The sequence below is a fragment of the Diachasma alloeum genome, unplaced genomic scaffold, assembly GCF_001412515.2.
Source record: "Diachasma alloeum isolate Michigan unplaced genomic scaffold, Dall2.0 Dall_scaffold_00607, whole genome shotgun sequence".
NCBI lineage: Eukaryota > Metazoa > Arthropoda > Insecta > Hymenoptera > Braconidae > Diachasma > Diachasma alloeum.
The window spans coordinates 58,423-76,275 of record NW_021680739.1 but is presented as its reverse complement, the minus strand read 5'-3'; the positions used below and the strand labels follow the sequence as shown (position 1 = coordinate 76,275).

The following is a 17,853-nucleotide window of genomic DNA, read 5'->3' as shown; positions in this document are numbered from 1 at the left end:
GAGAGAGGGAGGGAGAGAGGGAGGGAGAGGGAGAGGGAGAGGGAGAGTATTGAATCGAACGAAACATTTGAGGGAATGGATAAATTTTTCCTTCTGTAACATACCTTTTTACAAACGAATGGCAAAATTTGGGAGCTGTTACTGAAAAAGTACCAGAAGAACGGATATCTTTCTTTAGTAACTCATCCTAATCATTTTTCTAGGTACATTTTAAGATTTTTAGATGCAGATTTGCTCATAGTTTTTCAGGATATTCACAACAAAAATTCTGGATGAATAGTGCATGATATTAAAAAAACAACTCAAATGTTCAAGAGCTGAGATTTCCGGTTGTCGACTGGAACTGTTACCCATCCACAATCGTCTCCTTATTTCTTGCAATAACAGGAAGGGCTTTTATTCATTTATTTCCATTGAAATTCGACGAGTTTTCCCCCCTCAAAATTTTAAAAACTAAGAGGGGTATAATCAAATTCATATTACACATTAATTATCTTCAATCAATGCAATGAGATGCGAAATCATACACCATGTTGGTAACAAGCTTATCATTATTACAAACCAAACATGGGATTTTTTAAGAGGATGAGACTTGGATAGCGTCACAAGTAAAATTAGTGCTAAAAAAATTATATTTTCTGGCCTTTTTAATATAAACACAATATTGAATTTTATTTGAACTTGATGAATCTTAGTCATTTAAAAAGTCTGTTTAAAACACCCTATTGGCTCCCCTATAGTTTTCCAAGATCTTCACAACAAATTAATTAGAAAATTTTCAATAATATTCTCAACAACTGGCAAAATGTCCAAAATAGGAAAACATTCCATAACATTCTCTTCAAAAACCACTCCTACTCTAAATCGTCCTGTTTTGTTGTTAGTTTTCACGACTTCATCGCCAAATGCTTCCAGTTAGTTAAAATCAATAATTTACAATTAATTATCTCCCAACAATAACAACCTCCCAACTCACTAAATCATAATATTCAATGTAATCCCCTACAGACTATTTTCCCCACTTTTAATCTCAAAGCGTGAATTGCAGTCGTCTCTCGAGAAACTCTCTAAAACCCTCTCTTTCATGCCTCCCCAAAAAATTCCCTCTATCGCAAATAAATAATTCCCCTCATTAAGAAGCTTTCCCCCAGGCGTTCGCCTCGATTTCCCCGAATTTTCCTCCCAATATTTATCAGCATCGATAAACTCCCGAAATCCACTGGCAAATCCCATTATTACTCCTGCCCCAAATCTTTTCCGAAGCACTTTTCTCCCCCTAATAAGTCCAATTCAAACAAGTATCACTTGTGAGAAAGGGTGTGGCACACATTTCTAGCTATCCAAAAATTCCAATGACATGCTTTGTTGGCAATTAATATTCATATTTTTTTCTTACTAACATTACGGTTTTATAGGCTTCCCATTCGTCTGCCTTGCCTCTCCCACTTCTCTCTTCCGATTTTTATCTGCTTTACCATGGACCATCTTACTCTTAGCTGTACCCCTTTCGGGCTAGGACTGCACGGGAAGCCACGGATAACCCCAGCCGGCCAATTGTGCAGAACCCTAATGTACCTTTCTGTCACGCTGACAAGAGGGTACATTAGTGGCACATTCGGCCACTACACCGTGTAATCTCTGGTGCCTACCTTCCGAAATTTTTGGGCGAGGGTGTTCCCAAGCGGTCGCCCATCCGATTACTAATTGCGTTAAACGCAGCTGTACTCGGATATTCGCCGGAGCAACACCTAAATCACCCAACCATTATGCTCGGCCTTATTGGAAATTAAATTTTCGAGAAAAAAAATCCTTTTGCCTTTTTCACCACTTACTCATTCCCTAGATAATTTGCAAGGTTTGTATTCTTCTTGAATCAGATTAACAGCAAAATTGATAATTTATCTCTGCAATGAATGGTTTTACAAGAAAATATATATTTGACATTTTTTGGAAATCCGCACGGTCTATACGTATTCAAGAATTTAAACATACATTTTTTATAGACAATTGAATTCTCTAGAAAAATTTTGAAAATTCTTCTAGTTATTCATGTATTAAAAAAGACTGACTATTTTCTTCAAACAATAAACTCGTTAATTAGTTTTTTTGTAAATAAACTAGTCAGTTTTGTTAATTTCTTATTTGAAAAATTCCCTAATATAATCCCCTAAACTCACTTGTTTCCTAGATATCTTTGCAAATTAAAGAACTTTCATATTAAAATTGCATCTGTAACCCCAAATCAATCCCAAAGGACTCTTCTCCCAATAAACTCAATTCAAACAAGTATCACTTACTCCAAAGGGTATGTCATGCATTTGACTAAACAGTATCATATTTACCCAGTGACTGTACACACTAGAGTTAGAAATAGAAGTGGAACGACAACTGCCACTGGCTACGATCAAATGTAATATTTACCTTTTGCGTATTTGACTCTCCATGACTATATTCCCAGAGTAAACATAGAGCAAGTGAGGATATTCCAGTTTCCTTAGCAAGTGCAGCTAGCAATGATGACGTTAGGGCTATGAAGAGCATGAGTGGTGAACGAGTTTGATCGCAGTGTGCAACGTAAGTGAGAAAACAGGCGAGAGTTAGGAAACAGGCGAGTAAATCAGCACGTCCAACTATACCAGCAACAGCTTCACTGTGAATTGGATGGACGGCGAACAACAGACCCGTGATCGCGTGCGATAACCATCGTCCTGGTATTACCTAAAATGTTGTTTTGGTTTTTACGTTTGTTTGGGCGAAATAGGGATTAATTGGTTTCGAGGGGAGGAAGCATAAGTTTCGGTAATTGGGTGATTATTGGGTGTTGGAGAAGAGAGTTTTGGGGGTGATTAGGCCGAGGGAATGATTTTGGTTATGATGATGACTTGATGTTGACTGTTTCGTGGGTAATTGCTTGATGAGGATTTCATCTAGAGGAGCGTCAAGGGATTTCGATAAACGATTTTTGTGGTGTAGAGAAATTATTCAGTAACTATTTATTTTCATAATTTTAATCACGGAAGAAAAGAATAAAATGAGCTATTTTTAATTATCCATAACTAAATAGGCAAAGTGAAATTTAACATGTTTCTTCATCAAAGCTTGCCATTCTCCCTCAACTTAATTATTCCTCTCCCAGACTGGACTTGAAAAAAAAATTATGCCACTCGTTGCTTTGAAAAAACGAATAAAAATGATATGATGTTGATTATTTCGTGGGTAATTGCTTAATCAGCGGTTCATCTAGGGGAAGGTTAAGGGATTTCGATAGACGATTTTTGTGCTATAGAAAAGTTATTCAATAACTACTTGTTTTAATCATTTTTATGATAGGAGGAAAGGGTAAAATGTTGAGCTGTTTTTAATTATAAATAACTCAATAGACAGAATAAACTTTAACAATTTTTGTTTTCATTTTAAAGATGTTTTCTTGGATATTACAATGACTCCTGATAATTGCATCGTTGGATAGAATCGCTACTGCAATAAGTCATGGAATCGAATCATTTCATCACTTGACAATTGTTTTGAATATTAAAAAAACGAGTGGACAACGGAATTTTTTAATAAATAAGTATAGTTATTTTTGCTATTAAATTAGCAATTTACTTCCGAATGGATTCTCGTTTTTAAATTCTTATTTCATTATTGTCTTCTATTTTTTCATGTCATAGAACTATCAATTGACATCTCATCAAAATTTTGGGCATTATTTCATTTTCACAGATAATTCTACATTCAGACCCTCTCATGACTGGAATTCGTTTTCAATCTGGGTTTATTTAAGATTCAATCAAGGTTTAATCAATGCATAGCCGGGATTTAATCAGCGTTTATTCAGGATTTAGCCAGAGTTTAATCCAGGTTCAGAAGTTAGGACCATGAATCAATATAAATAAGTATTCAACATAATCGACTAGAGCCTGAGTTTAATCAAGATAGAGATTTTTGTATGAAAAACTCATGATGACATTGTATAACTTAATCCGCAATGATGCTGTTTTCACCATTTTTCTGATTTAAATGCTATTACTGGAGATATTGTCGGCAATCATGAAAAAACTGATTGTCTCATTCAAATAGCACAATGTGCTGTAACTCAACAAAGAATTGTGTGACCTCCGTCATATTTTGATCGAATCAAGAGGGTATTATTATCAATGTTTTGAGCAGTGACTAAAACCATTTTGAACAGTTTTTTGAGTGATCGTTGAAAAATCTATTTTTTGAAAAATATCTATTTTTTATAATCTAACTTAAAATCTGAATTACAATTGTAATTCAATAAATAGAGCTTATTAAAGTCTATATTAATGAACAAATTCATAAAATTCGATAGATCCGTTATACGAAAATTTCGAGAATACAAAATGAAAAAAAAAGACCATGTATATACAGGGTGTCCCAAAAGTGGAGGAATTCCCTGAAATGCAGCGTTAAGGGTTGAATTCTGGATCGAAAAGTCCAATGAAGTTTTTCGATCCGTAGCTTCATTAAAAAGATATTAATGAATAAAGTTTGGCCAATCAGAGGGCAGGGTTAGAGAGGCCCGTGTCAGTGTGTCGGCTGTGGGGTGTAGTGGTGAGCGCAGCAGTTGAGCTCACTAATCTCTATACTAACTGGATGGCTGGTCCCCTTACTCGCGGTTGAGGTAAATTGAAAGGTCACTCAGCGCCTCTATTACCGGACAGGGTACTAAGTTTAGCGTTAGTGCGTATGTGGCTCTGATGGTGCGGAGTGGGGCGTGGTATTTTACCATTAGGATTGAGAATTGTCCTTCATATTTTACTATTTCAATACTATACGAAGTTGAAAAGAAAATATACATTGTTTATCTCATTGACGTACCATATGTGTTTGGAGACGAAAAGCAAATATGAGAATTGGAGATTGCTCAAATCTACTATATTTCAATAGATTCTTTCGGAAAATGCAAACACCATAATGTATCATACTGCTTCAGTATGAAATTTACCAGACCCATATTCTGTACCCACTTTAGTTTTAGTTTTTCATCGTTTAGACACATTTGTAAGAGGAAAAATAACAATATATGTGAATTAACGTATTAAATTGAAAAAAATTAATGTGCTGCACATTTTATCAGTTGAAGTTCCGTTGAGGTTGACTTTTTAACAATCCCAAGTATATAACTATAATATGACAATGTACACTTACTCGTGAAATGATAAGTCTTTGCACTCTCTTTTTCTTTTTCGGCAAAAGACACACTGCACTATTGTGTTTGCGGGTTCCTTCGTCGCAGAAAACAAATAATAAAATAATCCAAAAATTAGGGGAGGGTAGGGTAAAATGGACACTTTTGACTTTTTAAAAATACTCATAGCTCAGAAACAGATTTATCAATTGAGCTCAGTCTCAGCTCATCACAAAGAGGAATCATTGTTTTTCAATTGAAAAATAAAATTATTCCATTTCATAAACAATTCAACACGTCATGAATAGTTCAAAAAAAGTCCAGTGTCCGTTTTACCCTACCATCCCCTACTTTGTGGTTATGGAAGAACGGTGAAATTACCATCCCACAATTTTATGAGAATCTTGACGCACGCGCATTGAGGTCTTGATTAGTACCCTGTCCGGTAATAGGGGCGCTGGGTGAGCCTTCAATTCGACTCAACTCCGACGTACTGGGCCCATAAGGACAGATCATCCAGTTAGTATAGAGATCAGTGATTGCGCTCGTTGGCTCGCCACTCTTCTGCGGTTGGCGAGGAGAAGGGGGAGCACTAGCGGTTCTCAATTCCGCACGGCTGTCATTTTTTTTCCTCTCCCGCGACGAATTTTCTCATCTTCGGATTGACATAAAGAGATGATATTGCGCTCTACCGATTCGGCAATGAATTTTCCATCGATTGAGGGCAACATCATATCTCTTTTTGTTGAAGGGTGAAATGAAATTTTCTGACCTTCAAAATGAGGGTCCTTCGCAGACCCTTCATATGTTCATGACCCTTAAATTGTGACCCTAAAAATGGTGGAATGTTGAACTTTTGACCCTGATTTTTTCTGACCGTTAAAATGAAGGTCCTCTGCAGACCCTTTACGTTCTCGACCCTTAAATATTGACCCTTAAAATTGTTGACCCTAAAAAAGTTGGAATGTCGCACTTTTAACTCCTATTTATTCTGACCCTTAAGATGAAGATCCTTTGCAGACCCTTCATGTTCCTGACTCTTAAAATGGCTGACCCTAAAATATGTTGCAACGACGAACTTTTGACCCTTATTTTTTTTACCCTTAAAATGGTACCCTCCAAAGGGTCCTTTGTAGACCCTTCATGTTCCTGACCCTTAGATTGTGACCCTTGAAATTGCTGACCCTAAAAATGTTGAAACGTCGAACTTTTGACCCTTATTTTTTCCAACCTTCAAAATGAAAGTGCCTTACAGACCCTTCATGTTCCTGACCCTTAAAATTGCTGACCCTAAACATTTTGCAACGTCGAACTTCTGACCCTCATTTTTCCTGACCCTTAAAATGGAGGTCCTTTACAGACCCTTCATGTTCTCGATCCTTAAATTTTGTCCCTTAAAAGTGTTGTCCCTAAAAAAGTTGGAACGTCACCATTTTGACCCTTATCTATTCGAACCCTTAAGATGAAGATACTTTGCAGACCCTCCATGTTCCTGACCCTTAAAGTGGCTGACCCTAAAATATGCTGCAACGACGAACTTTTGATCCTTATTTTTTTTTACCCTCAAAATGGTACCCTTTAAAGGGTCCTTTGCGGACCGTTCATCTTCCAGACCCTTAGATTGTGACCCTTAAAATTTCTGACCCTAGAAATGGTGGAACTTCAAAATTTTGACCCTAAAAATGAGGGTCCTCTGCGGACTCTTCATGTTCCTCACCCTTACATTTTCACCCTTAAAATTGCTGTCCCTAAAAAATATTGCAACGACGAACTTTTGACCCTTATTTTTTCTGACCGTTAAAATGAAGTTCCTTTGCAGACCCTTCATGTTCCTGAAGCTTAAAATGGCTGACCCTAAAATATGTTGCAACGACGAACTTTTGACCCTCATTTTTTTTATCCTTAAAATGAGGGTCCTTTGCAGACCCTTCATGTTCCTGAAGCTTAAAATGGCTGACCCTAAAATATGTTGCAACGACGAACTTTTGACCCTCATTTTTTTTATCCTTAAAATGAGGGTCCTTTGCAGACCCTTCATGTTCCTGAAGCTTAAAATGGCTGACCCTAAAATATGTTGCAACGACGAACTTTTGACCCTCATTTTTTTTATCCTTAAAATGAGGGTCCTTTGCAGACCCTTCATGTTCCTGAAGCTTAAAATGGCTGACCCTAAAATATGTTGCAACGACGAACTTTTGACCCTCATTTTTTTTATCCTTAAAATGAGGGTCCTTTGCAGACCCTTCATGTTCCTGAAGCTTAAAATGGCTGACCCTAAAATATGTTGCAACGACGAACTTTTGACCCTCATTTTTTTTATCCTTAAAATGAGGGTCCTTTGCAGACCCTTCATGTTCCTGAAGCTTAAAATGGCTGACCCTAAAATATGTTGCAACGACGAACTTTTGACCCTCATTTTTTTTATCCTTAAAATGAGGGTCCTTTGCAGACCCTTCATGTTCCTGAAGCTTAAAATGGCTGACCCTAAAATATGTTGCAACGACGAACTTTTGACCCTCATTTTTTTTATCCTTAAAATGAGGGTCCTTTGCAGACCCTTCATGTTTCTGACCCTTAGTGTGTGACCCTTAATATTGCTGACCCTAAAAATAGTCCAACGTCAAACTTTTGACCGTCATTTATTCTGACCCTTAAAATCAGGGTCCCTGGCAGACCCTTCATTTTTTCGCCCCTTAAATTTTTACCGTTAAAATTGCTGACCCTAACAATGTAACGTCCAACTTTTGACCCTTAAAATGAGAGCCCTTTGCAGACTCTTCATGTTCCTGACGCTTACATTTTGACACTTAAAATTGCTGACCCTAAAAAATGTTGCAACGACCAACTTTTCACCCTTATTTTTTCTGACGATTAAAATGAAAATCCTTTGCAGACCCTTCATATTCCTGACCCTTGAAATTGCTAACCCTAAAAATGTTGGAATGTCGAATTTTTGACCCTGATTTTTTCTGAGCTTTAAAATCAAGTTGCTTTGCACACCGTTCAGGTTCTTGACCCTTAGATTTTGACTCTCAAAATTGCTGACCCTAAAAATGTTGGAACATCGAACTTTTGATCCTTACTTTTTCTGACCGTTAGGGTGAGGATCCTTTGTAGACCTTTCATGTTCCTGACCCTTAAAATTGCTCACCCTACAAATGTTGGAACGTCGAACTTTTGACACTTATATTTTCTGACCCTTAATATGAGGATCCGTTGCAGATCCTTCATGTTGCTGACCCTTAGATTTTGACCCTTCAAATTGCTGACTCTACAAATGTTAGAAAGTCGAACTTTTGACTTTCATTTTTTCTGAACCTTAAAATGAGGGCAACTCCACATTTTTTAGAGTAGATAGTTGGGATCGGATGCTTGGAGCGGGCAACTCTCTCCACTGTCTACAAATTCTAGAGAGTAGAACGTTGGAGTCATATACTTTCTGGCCCGCAAAGTAAGAGTCAAAATTTCGACGCTTCAACATTTTTTAGGGTCAGCAACTTCAAGGGTCAAAATCTAAAGGTCAGAAACATGAAGGATCTGCAATGGACCATCATCAAAATGAGTCATCATACGTAGCATCATCTTGAGTTTGACGGGGTTTATACGAGAAAACGTGTTTATTTTCAATCGTTAATTATTCAAAAAGATCTTTTTTTTTTAAACTGAAATTTTCACCAACAACTCAATAAAATGACAATAATTTTGGAGCCAATTAGAGGTTTATCTTTCAGTTTAGTTCGGTGGTTATTAATTTTTTCAGTGAGACAAGTATTGAAAATGATTGAAAATGCCTGTCATTCATGCAATCATCCTCCAAATGAGTGAATATTTATTCAATAATCCTATGTATGAGGGCTCATTTTGAAGGGTTTTTCATATTGTTTGAGTGTGCCAAAGGCCAATTTGATAGCTTGAAACCCCGCTGAGATATTGTGGTCAATCTGAAAAAAAAATTGACAAAACCTCAAAATTTTCAAAAAATCATAACTCTCTCAATTATTAATATTTTTCAATTTTTGTCTAATCGACATATTGTCAAAAAAAATTGAGACGAAAATCTCCAGCATCGACTTTTTTAGCCTGCTGACTTGGCGTGGATCTGCTCCATTAGAATTGAAGAAAAAAAATTTAGAACAAAGGAAAAAAATTAATTCGCAATCACTCTGGCAATCATTGACGTGTAGAGTTACGGTTGCGCTTATTTTTCTTATTTTTCACGATACGTTGCGATCGAGAATACAGAACAAGTTTAGAATTGTGGAGGCAATGGTTCGTGTACAGAATTGGTGGACTCACTCATCTTGATACCGCCATTCCATTACCACATTGCAACCAATGTTCTTAACTTGACCATTTCGACCATCAAATGAACACGGGGAGTAGTTGTGAATTTCAGTCGCCCTCTCTCCACCGCAGTTAATGAGAATTCATTATTTCGTGGATCGTCATTTGTTTATTTCTTTCCCCGCTCGTTCCCGGTTCTACTCATCAGTCGATCAGAGCCACCGTACAACTCCTGTTCGCACAGGCTCGTTTTCGGTAATTTTCATTTCCATTCTGTATTAATTTCAATTTGCTGGATCATCTTCACTGCCCCCGAGTACCGCGATATGCATTTCTATTATGGTCTCCATAATGGAGATCCTAATGCAGTAGCGGCAGGTTATGCTGAAAATTTTCCCAATCGCCCCCATCCGAATCCACGAGTTTTTGTGAATTTACATCGTCGAATGGGGGAGGAAAATTGTCCTGTCCCTCGACGATTGGAAGGTCGTCCTCCCGCTACTCAACGTGACGTTCTTGAGGACGCAATGCTGGATACCGTCCATGAAGATCCGACGATTAGTACTAGACGCATCGCTGAACAATTGGGAGCCACCAAATCCGGTGTTCATGAGATTCTCAAGGACAATAATTTGCATCCATACCACTACACACCTGTGCATGATCTACTGCCAGGTGATTATTTTGTGTTTTTCAATTTCTTCTTATTAAAAAAATCTCCAATATGGTCAATTTTCCGTTTCTTTTTAAAGCTTCCGTTACCATGAATTATTTTTTTGGAAAAAGTATCATGACATTGAGATTTTATTGAAAATATCGATCTTTATCAGATGAAATGATGAAGCTGAAACTAGCAGAAAATTCACTGGCAGAAGATTCGATTGTCAGTGGTTCTCATTCTTATAGGCATATCTAATAGTTTAAATTATCTGAGGACTTTGAAATTTATTGGGGATAGGGATCATATATTTCTGGAGTTTGTACACAAATATTTTTTGTTTTTACATATGAGTTTTTTTTTATGAACAAAAACATGTAAGTTCCGTCAATTTTGAGATTTAAATTTTTAATTAAATGGGGAGGTGCAAAGGCCCTTGAAATTTAAGGGAGTAAGGTTCATCCCTTCATAAAGTTTGTACATTTTTTTAAATTAATTAGAATAACAATTTTTTTTGTTTTGTTAATTAGAAAATAGAAATGAAAAGAGGTAAAAATCAAATTTGACCCTCAAATTGCACCACGGGGGTGCATTGACCCCTACAATTAGGGATAACAATTTCTCATAACAATTTTTTTGTTTTGTTAATTAGAAAATAAAAATGTAAAAGAGGTAAAAACTCAAATTTGACCATCAAATTGCGCTATGGGCGTGCGTAGATCTCTAAAATAACAATTTCTCATAACAATTTTTTTGTTTTGTTAATTAGAAAATAGAAATGGAAAAAAGGTAAAAACTCAAATTTGACCCTCAAATCGCGCTATGGAGATGCGTAAACTCCTAAAATTTGAGGAAATATTATCCAATCCTTCATCGAGTTTGTACGAAAAAAACTTGTTATTCAAATTAGTTTTAAAAAATGTACAAACTCGATGAAGGGGTGGAAAATACTTTCTCAAATTTTAGGGGTCTACGTACCCCCACAGGGCAATTTGAGGGTCAAATTTGAGGTTTTATCTTCTTTTTCCATTTTTATTTTCTAACTAACAAAACTAAAAAACTTCTTATTCAAATTAGTTTCAAAAAATGTACAACTTGATGAAAAGGTGGATAATATTTCCTCAAATTTTAGGGGGCTATGCACCCACATAGCGCAATTTGAGGGTCAGATTTAAGTCGTTACCTTTTTTTCTATTTTCATCTTCCAATTAACAAAACAAAAAAACTTGTTATTCGAATTAATTTCAGAAAATATACAAACTCGATGGAGGGATGGAGAATATTTCCTCAAATTTTAGGGGTGCACCCTCACAGCGTAATTTGAGGGTCAAATTTGAGTTTTCACGTTTTTTCCATTTTCATTTTCTAATTAACAAAACAAAAAAACTTNGAGTTTTTTTTTATGAACAAAAACATGTAAGTTCCGTCAATTTTGAGATTTAAATTTTTAATTAAATGGGGAGGTGCAAAGGCCCTTGAAATTTAAGGGAGTAAGGTTCATCCCTTCATAAAGTTTGTACATTTTTTTAAATTAATTAGAATAACAATTTTTTTTGTTTTGTTAATTAGAAAATAGAAATGAAAAGAGGTAAAAATCAAATTTGACCCTCAAATTGCACCACGGGGGTGCATTGACCCCTACAATTAGGGATAACAATTTCTCATAACAATTTTTTTGTTTTGTTAATTAGAAAATAAAAATGTAAAAGAGGTAAAAACTCAAATTTGACCATCAAATTGCGCTATGGGCGTGCGTAGATCTCTAAAATAACAATTTCTCATAACAATTTTTTTGTTTTGTTAATTAGAAAATAGAAATGGAAAAAAGGTAAAAACTCAAATTTGACCCTCAAATCGCGCTATGGAGATGCGTAAACTCCTAAAATTTGAGGAAATATTATCCAATCCTTCATCGAGTTTGTACGAAAAAAACTTGTTATTCAAATTAGTTTTAAAAAATGTACAAACTCGATGAAGGGGTGGAAAATACTTTCTCAAATTTTAGGGGTCTACGTACCCCCACAGGGCAATTTGAGGGTCAAATTTGAGGTTTTATCTTCTTTTTCCATTTTTATTTTCTAACTAACAAAACTAAAAAACTTCTTATTCAAATTAGTTTCAAAAAATGTACAACTTGATGAAAAGGTGGATAATATTTCCTCAAATTTTAGGGGGCTATGCACCCACATAGCGCAATTTGAGGGTCAGATTTAAGTCGTTACCTTTTTTTCTATTTTCATCTTCCAATTAACAAAACAAAAAAACTTGTTATTCGAATTAATTTCAGAAAATATACAAACTCGATGGAGGGATGGAGAATATTTCCTCAAATTTTAGGGGTGCACCCTCACAGCGTAATTTGAGGGTCAAATTTGAGTTTTCACGTTTTTTCCATTTTCATTTTCTAATTAACAAAACAAAAAAACTTGTTATTCAAATTAGTTTAAAAAAATGTTTAAACTCGAAGAAGAGGTGGAAAATATTCCCTTAAATTTTAGGGGTCTACGCACCCCCATAGCGCGATTTAAGAGTCAAATTTGATTTTTTACCTTTTCTTCCATCTTCATCTTCTAATTAACAAAACAAAAAAATGTTATTCAAATTAGTTTTAAAAAATGTACAAACTCGATGAAGGGTTGCACTATATTTCTTCAAAATTTTAGGGGTCAGCGTATCTCCATAGCGCGATTTGAGGGTCAAATTTGAGTTTTTACCTTTTCTTCCATCTTCATCTTCTATTTAACAAAACAGAAAAATTGTTATCAGAAATTGTTATCTCCAATTTTAGGGTTCTACGCATCCCCATAGTGCGATTTGAGGGTCAAATTTGAGTTTTTACCTTTTTTTTCCATCTTCAACTTCTAATTAACAATACTTGTTATTCAAATTAGTTTTAAAAAATACACAAACTCGGTGTAGGATTGCAAAATATTTCCTCAAATTTTAGGGGTCTACGCACCCCCACAGTGCAATTTCAGGGTCAAATTTGTGTTTTTACCTCTTTTACATTTTTATTTTCTAATTAACAAAACAAAAAAACTTGTTATTTAAATTAGTTTTAAAAAATGTAAAAACTCGATGACGGGCTGGAAAATATTTCCTCAAATTTTAGGGGTCTGCGCACCCCCATAGCTCAATTTGAGGGTCAAATTTAAATTTTTACCTCTTTTACATTTTTATTTCCTAATTAACAAAACAAAAAAAATTGTTATTCTAATTAATTTTAAAAAATGTACAAACTTCATGAAGAGATGAACGTTACTCCCTTAAATTTTAAGCGTCTTTGCACCTCCCCATTTAATTAAAAATTTAAATCTCAAAATTGACGGAACTTGTTTTTGTTCATAGCAAAAAAACTTATGAGTAAAAACAAAAAATATTTGTGTACAAACTCCAGAAATATATGATCCCTATCCCCAATAAATTTCAAAGTCCTCAGATAATTTAAACTATTAGATATGCCTATAAGAATGAGAATCACTGACACTCGAATCTTCTGCCAGCGAATCTTCTCCTAGTTTCAGCTTCATGTTTCTAACTCAATAAATTTTCATATTCTCATATATTCAAATAGAGGATTATGAAGCACGAAGAACGTTCTGTCGTTTTTTAATCAAACAAAATGACAGGGACCCAATTTTCTTGTATAATGTCATATGGACCGACGAATCATGTTTCACCAGGAAAGAAATTTTCAATCAGCACAATTGCCATAATTGGGCTGAAGAAAATCCTAGGGTGGTTCATACTCGGTCCTACCAACACAGGTGGGAACGTTTGAATATGTGGGGACCAATTTTGGGGAATGAAGTTTTCATTCGAGTGGCCCCAGATCCTCTCAATTTGAGCTGAAAGTTAGTGATTATCGATATCTGCGATTGTGACCTCTATTCTTGATTCCCTAGGAAGCAAATACCCTTGAATTCCGTCGACATAATTTGCCAGACATGGTTGAGGACGGACCTACAGGGAGATATATGTAGTTCCAGCAAGATGGGGCTCCTGCTGATAGTACACTGGGAGTAACACAATTCTTGAATAATTCTTTCCCTGATCAGTGGATTGGTAGATGTGGTCCCGTGCGTTGGCCTCCGCGGTAAAATCCCCATCGATTTATCCTGAAAATAACTAATTTTCGTTTTCCTTCACCAACCTCGGCTCCCCATCATTCCCATAGCTCTCCCGACCTGACTCCCATGGATTTTTTTCTCTGGGGTAAACTGAAGAAAGATGTTTACTCTGAACAACCCCAGAATCCTGACGATTTGGTGGCTCGTCTCCATGCAGCAGTTGCTCTTATCACACTGGAAGTAAGAAGAGCCCTGCTTTGTCTTGATCAGGATGGAGAGACATTCGAACAATTTCTGTAGGAAGTCAAAGAAGAAAAAAAGCCTTTATGAGGACCAATATTTGAAAGGGTTCTTCAAAGTCGAATATCCGAACGGCCCTTTTCAGAGCCAAAAATTCCAACGGCCCTTTTCAGGACCAAAAACACCAACGGCCCTTTTCAGGGCCATTAACTTCATTGAAACATTGGTAAATTCATAGCTATATGAATGTCCTCATATTGTCCTTTTCTGTGTGGAAGAGAAAAATTTTCTTGATTGTAGAAAATTTTGTGATTTATCATGATTTTAGGTGATCAAAAGTTTGACGTTCCACCATTTTTAGGGTCAGCAATTTTAAGGGTCACAATCTAAGGGTCAGAAACATGAAGGGTTTGCAAAGGACCCTCATTTTAATAAGGGTAAAAAATTAATGAGGGTCAAAAGTGTCGTTGCAACATATTTTATGGTCAGCAATTTTAAGAGGCAGGAACATAAAGAGTCTGCATGGGACTTTCATCTTATGGGTCAGAAAAAATAAGGGTCAAAAATCCGACGTTTCAACATTTTTAGGGTCAACACTTTCAAGGGTCAAGAACATGAACATGTGGTCTGCAAATGACCTTCATTTTAACGGTCAGAAAAAATGACGGTCAAAAGTTCGACATTCCAATATTTTTAGGGTCAGAAATTTTAAGGGTCAGGAACATGAAGGGTCTGTAAGGCACTTTCATTTCGAGGGTCAGAAAAAATAAGGGTCAAAAGTTTGACGTTTCAACATTTTTAGGGTCAGCAATTTTAAGGGTCACAATCTAAGGATCAGGAACATGAAGGGTCCGCAAAGGACGCTGTGAAGGATACCATTTTAAGGGTAAAAAAAAATAAGTGTCAAAAGTTCATCGTTGCAAAATATTTTAGGGTCAGTCATTTTAAGGATCAGGAACATGGGTCTGCAAAGAACCTCCATCTTAAGGGTCAGAACAAATAAGGGTCAAAAGTGCGACGTTGTAACTTTTTTAGGGTCAACAATTTTAAGGGTTAAAATTTAAGGGTCGAGAAAATGAAGGGTCTGCAGAAGACCCTCATTTTAAGGGTCAGAAAAAATGAGGGTCAAAAGTTCAACGTTCCACCATTTTTAGGGTTACAATGTAAGGGTCATGAACATATGAAGAATCTGCGTAAGACCCTCATTTTGAGGGTCAGAAAATTTCATCTCGCTCTTCAACAAAAAGAGATATGATGTTGCCCTCAATCGGTGGAAAATTCATTGCCGAATCGATAGAGCGCAATATCATCTTTTTATGTCAATCCGAAGATGAGAAAATTCGTCGCGGGAGAGGAGCAAAAATGACAGCCGTGCGGAATTGAGAACCGCTAGTGCTCCCCCTTTTCCGCGCCAACGGCCGCAGAGCGGAGAGCCAGCTGCTGCGCTCACCACTACACCCCACAGCCGACACACTGACACGGGCCTCTCTAACCCTGCCCTCTGATTGGCCAAATTTTATTCATTAATATCTTTTGAATGAAGCTACGGATCGACAAACTTCATTGGACTTTTCGATCTAGAATTCAACACTCAACCCTCCATTTCTGGGAATACCTCCACTTTTGGGACACCCTGTATATGCATACATACACTCTCTAAAAATCTCATATTTGGAATTTTTAGACCATATTTAGTGGCCCTAACACGAAAAATTGGAAACTTAAATTTGAATGATTACAAAGCTTCCATTCGGAAGTAAAAATCATAATTTTCAATCATTTTTTAGGGAATATCGTCTACAAAAAAAATCTACTGACACCTCATCATGAAAGCTTACTATTCTCACTCAACTTTATTATTTCCCTCCCAGGATTATCTTGAAAGAAAATTCGTTAAATAACTTCAAAAAAAAATTCTATTATTCATATTTATAAATTGAAATTCTTCAAATTAAATGGCTGTTCAAAGAATTTATAATTTAAAAAGCCATCCGCCAATTTATCCTCAACATCAATGACGACAGATATGGCAAAAAAAAATTGACACTCATTGCTTTGTAAAAACATATAAAAATGCTTTATCAATCTCCAAAAAACTTTAATTAAGGAACTATATTAAAAGTTTGATCTCACAGTTCTGGCAACCCTCACAACGAGGCCCGTGCATCCAGCATGTAAGCCAATGTTGACAAGATGATATCCCCGAGGATTGAGCCCACCGAGAAGATGATTCAGTCGAAATGTCGCAACGCAGAGGGGCCGGTAACTCCCGTGTGACTCGCTGTCACGTAATGGTGTGCCCCAAAAATCATTCTCCAACAGTGGAAACCATGGGGAGTTTGGGAGTAGATCGGGATTCGTTAGAATCGCTCGTCTGAAAGGTTAAAAGCCCAAAAAAAGTTCAACGCTCAGTGGATTCAAACAATAGACTGCAAACAATTCGTCAAAGTATAAATATTTGTCGAAAAACTCTGGGAAAAATTGGAACGAATGAAAAAGTGGAAATTTAGGAGAATATGTTTTTTGTGGAGGATAAAATTCTAGATAAAAAATATTTTATAACATTTTTGCTTGTGTTATGTCAATGGTGACTGAATTCCAAGGAAATTTAAGCATATTAAAATTAAAAAATGTCACCGACATAAACTGTACTTCATAAGAAGTGAATTTGTATGAATATAATAGGATTTAAAATGATGACTCGATGGAATATAAAATGGAGAGACAAGGTTAATGGAAATAAATTGATTAAACTCAAAATTCAAGTTCACGTGACTTTTACAAGTCTATATTTAACAGAACAAAAGAAAAGGTTTCTGATACAAAATAAAATGGTTCAAAAACTTACAACCAATGTAAAATGTAATCCAAATGCAAGCTCACTACACTAGTGCCGCATTAAAAAGATTTTTAACCAATTAAATTTAAATTATTTTCACAGAATAAAATTGGGACACGAAAGACTCAATTGAAAAAAAAGTGAATCGAACACTTAAATAAAAAAATTAACAAGAAAAGCGTTTTAACTTGACCCTTGCTTTCATTATTGAAAAGAACCTGAATATTTAAGTGTCAACTGACACGAACAAGTTACAATGAAGAACTGATTTGAAAACTACTCTGCAAATAGTTGTACTTACGAGTCCTGAGGGTGTGCCCTCAGGATACATGGAGGGAAAATTCGGGGACCAATGGCATCTGACCTTGGCCCGGAATTTCCCACTTCGAAGACTCTGGTCCCAATGCTTCAGGGTTAAACTCCATCCCTTCCACATGAGGATGTGTAGGCGGACTTTTCTATCCCCAGCGACCAATGAGATTATTTCGAGAAATCCTAATTTTCCTTCCACATCCTCAATTTATTGAAATAATTATTTTCATACATTTCTTGAATTATTGAAGTGAAAATATAACGCAATTTTTCCTTGACGTCTAATTAAATCATG

General features: G+C 36.0%; 1 protein-coding gene across 1 annotated transcript in view; it reads right to left on the bottom strand.

Moving 5' to 3' along the window:
- LOC107043612 (protein O-mannosyl-transferase TMTC2) overlaps nucleotides 1-17,853 on the bottom strand; it is a 45,168-nt gene that overhangs the window by 22,945 nt on the left and 4,370 nt on the right. Inside the window, exons 3-4 of the mRNA XM_015265175.1 lie at nucleotides 16,541-16,781; nucleotides 2,422-2,718 (exon numbers count right to left, since the gene is read on the bottom strand). Coding sequence (XP_015120661.1) covers nucleotides 2,422-2,718; nucleotides 16,541-16,781 — 538 coding nt within the window. The remainder of the gene's footprint in view (nucleotides 1-2,421; nucleotides 2,719-16,540; nucleotides 16,782-17,853) is intronic.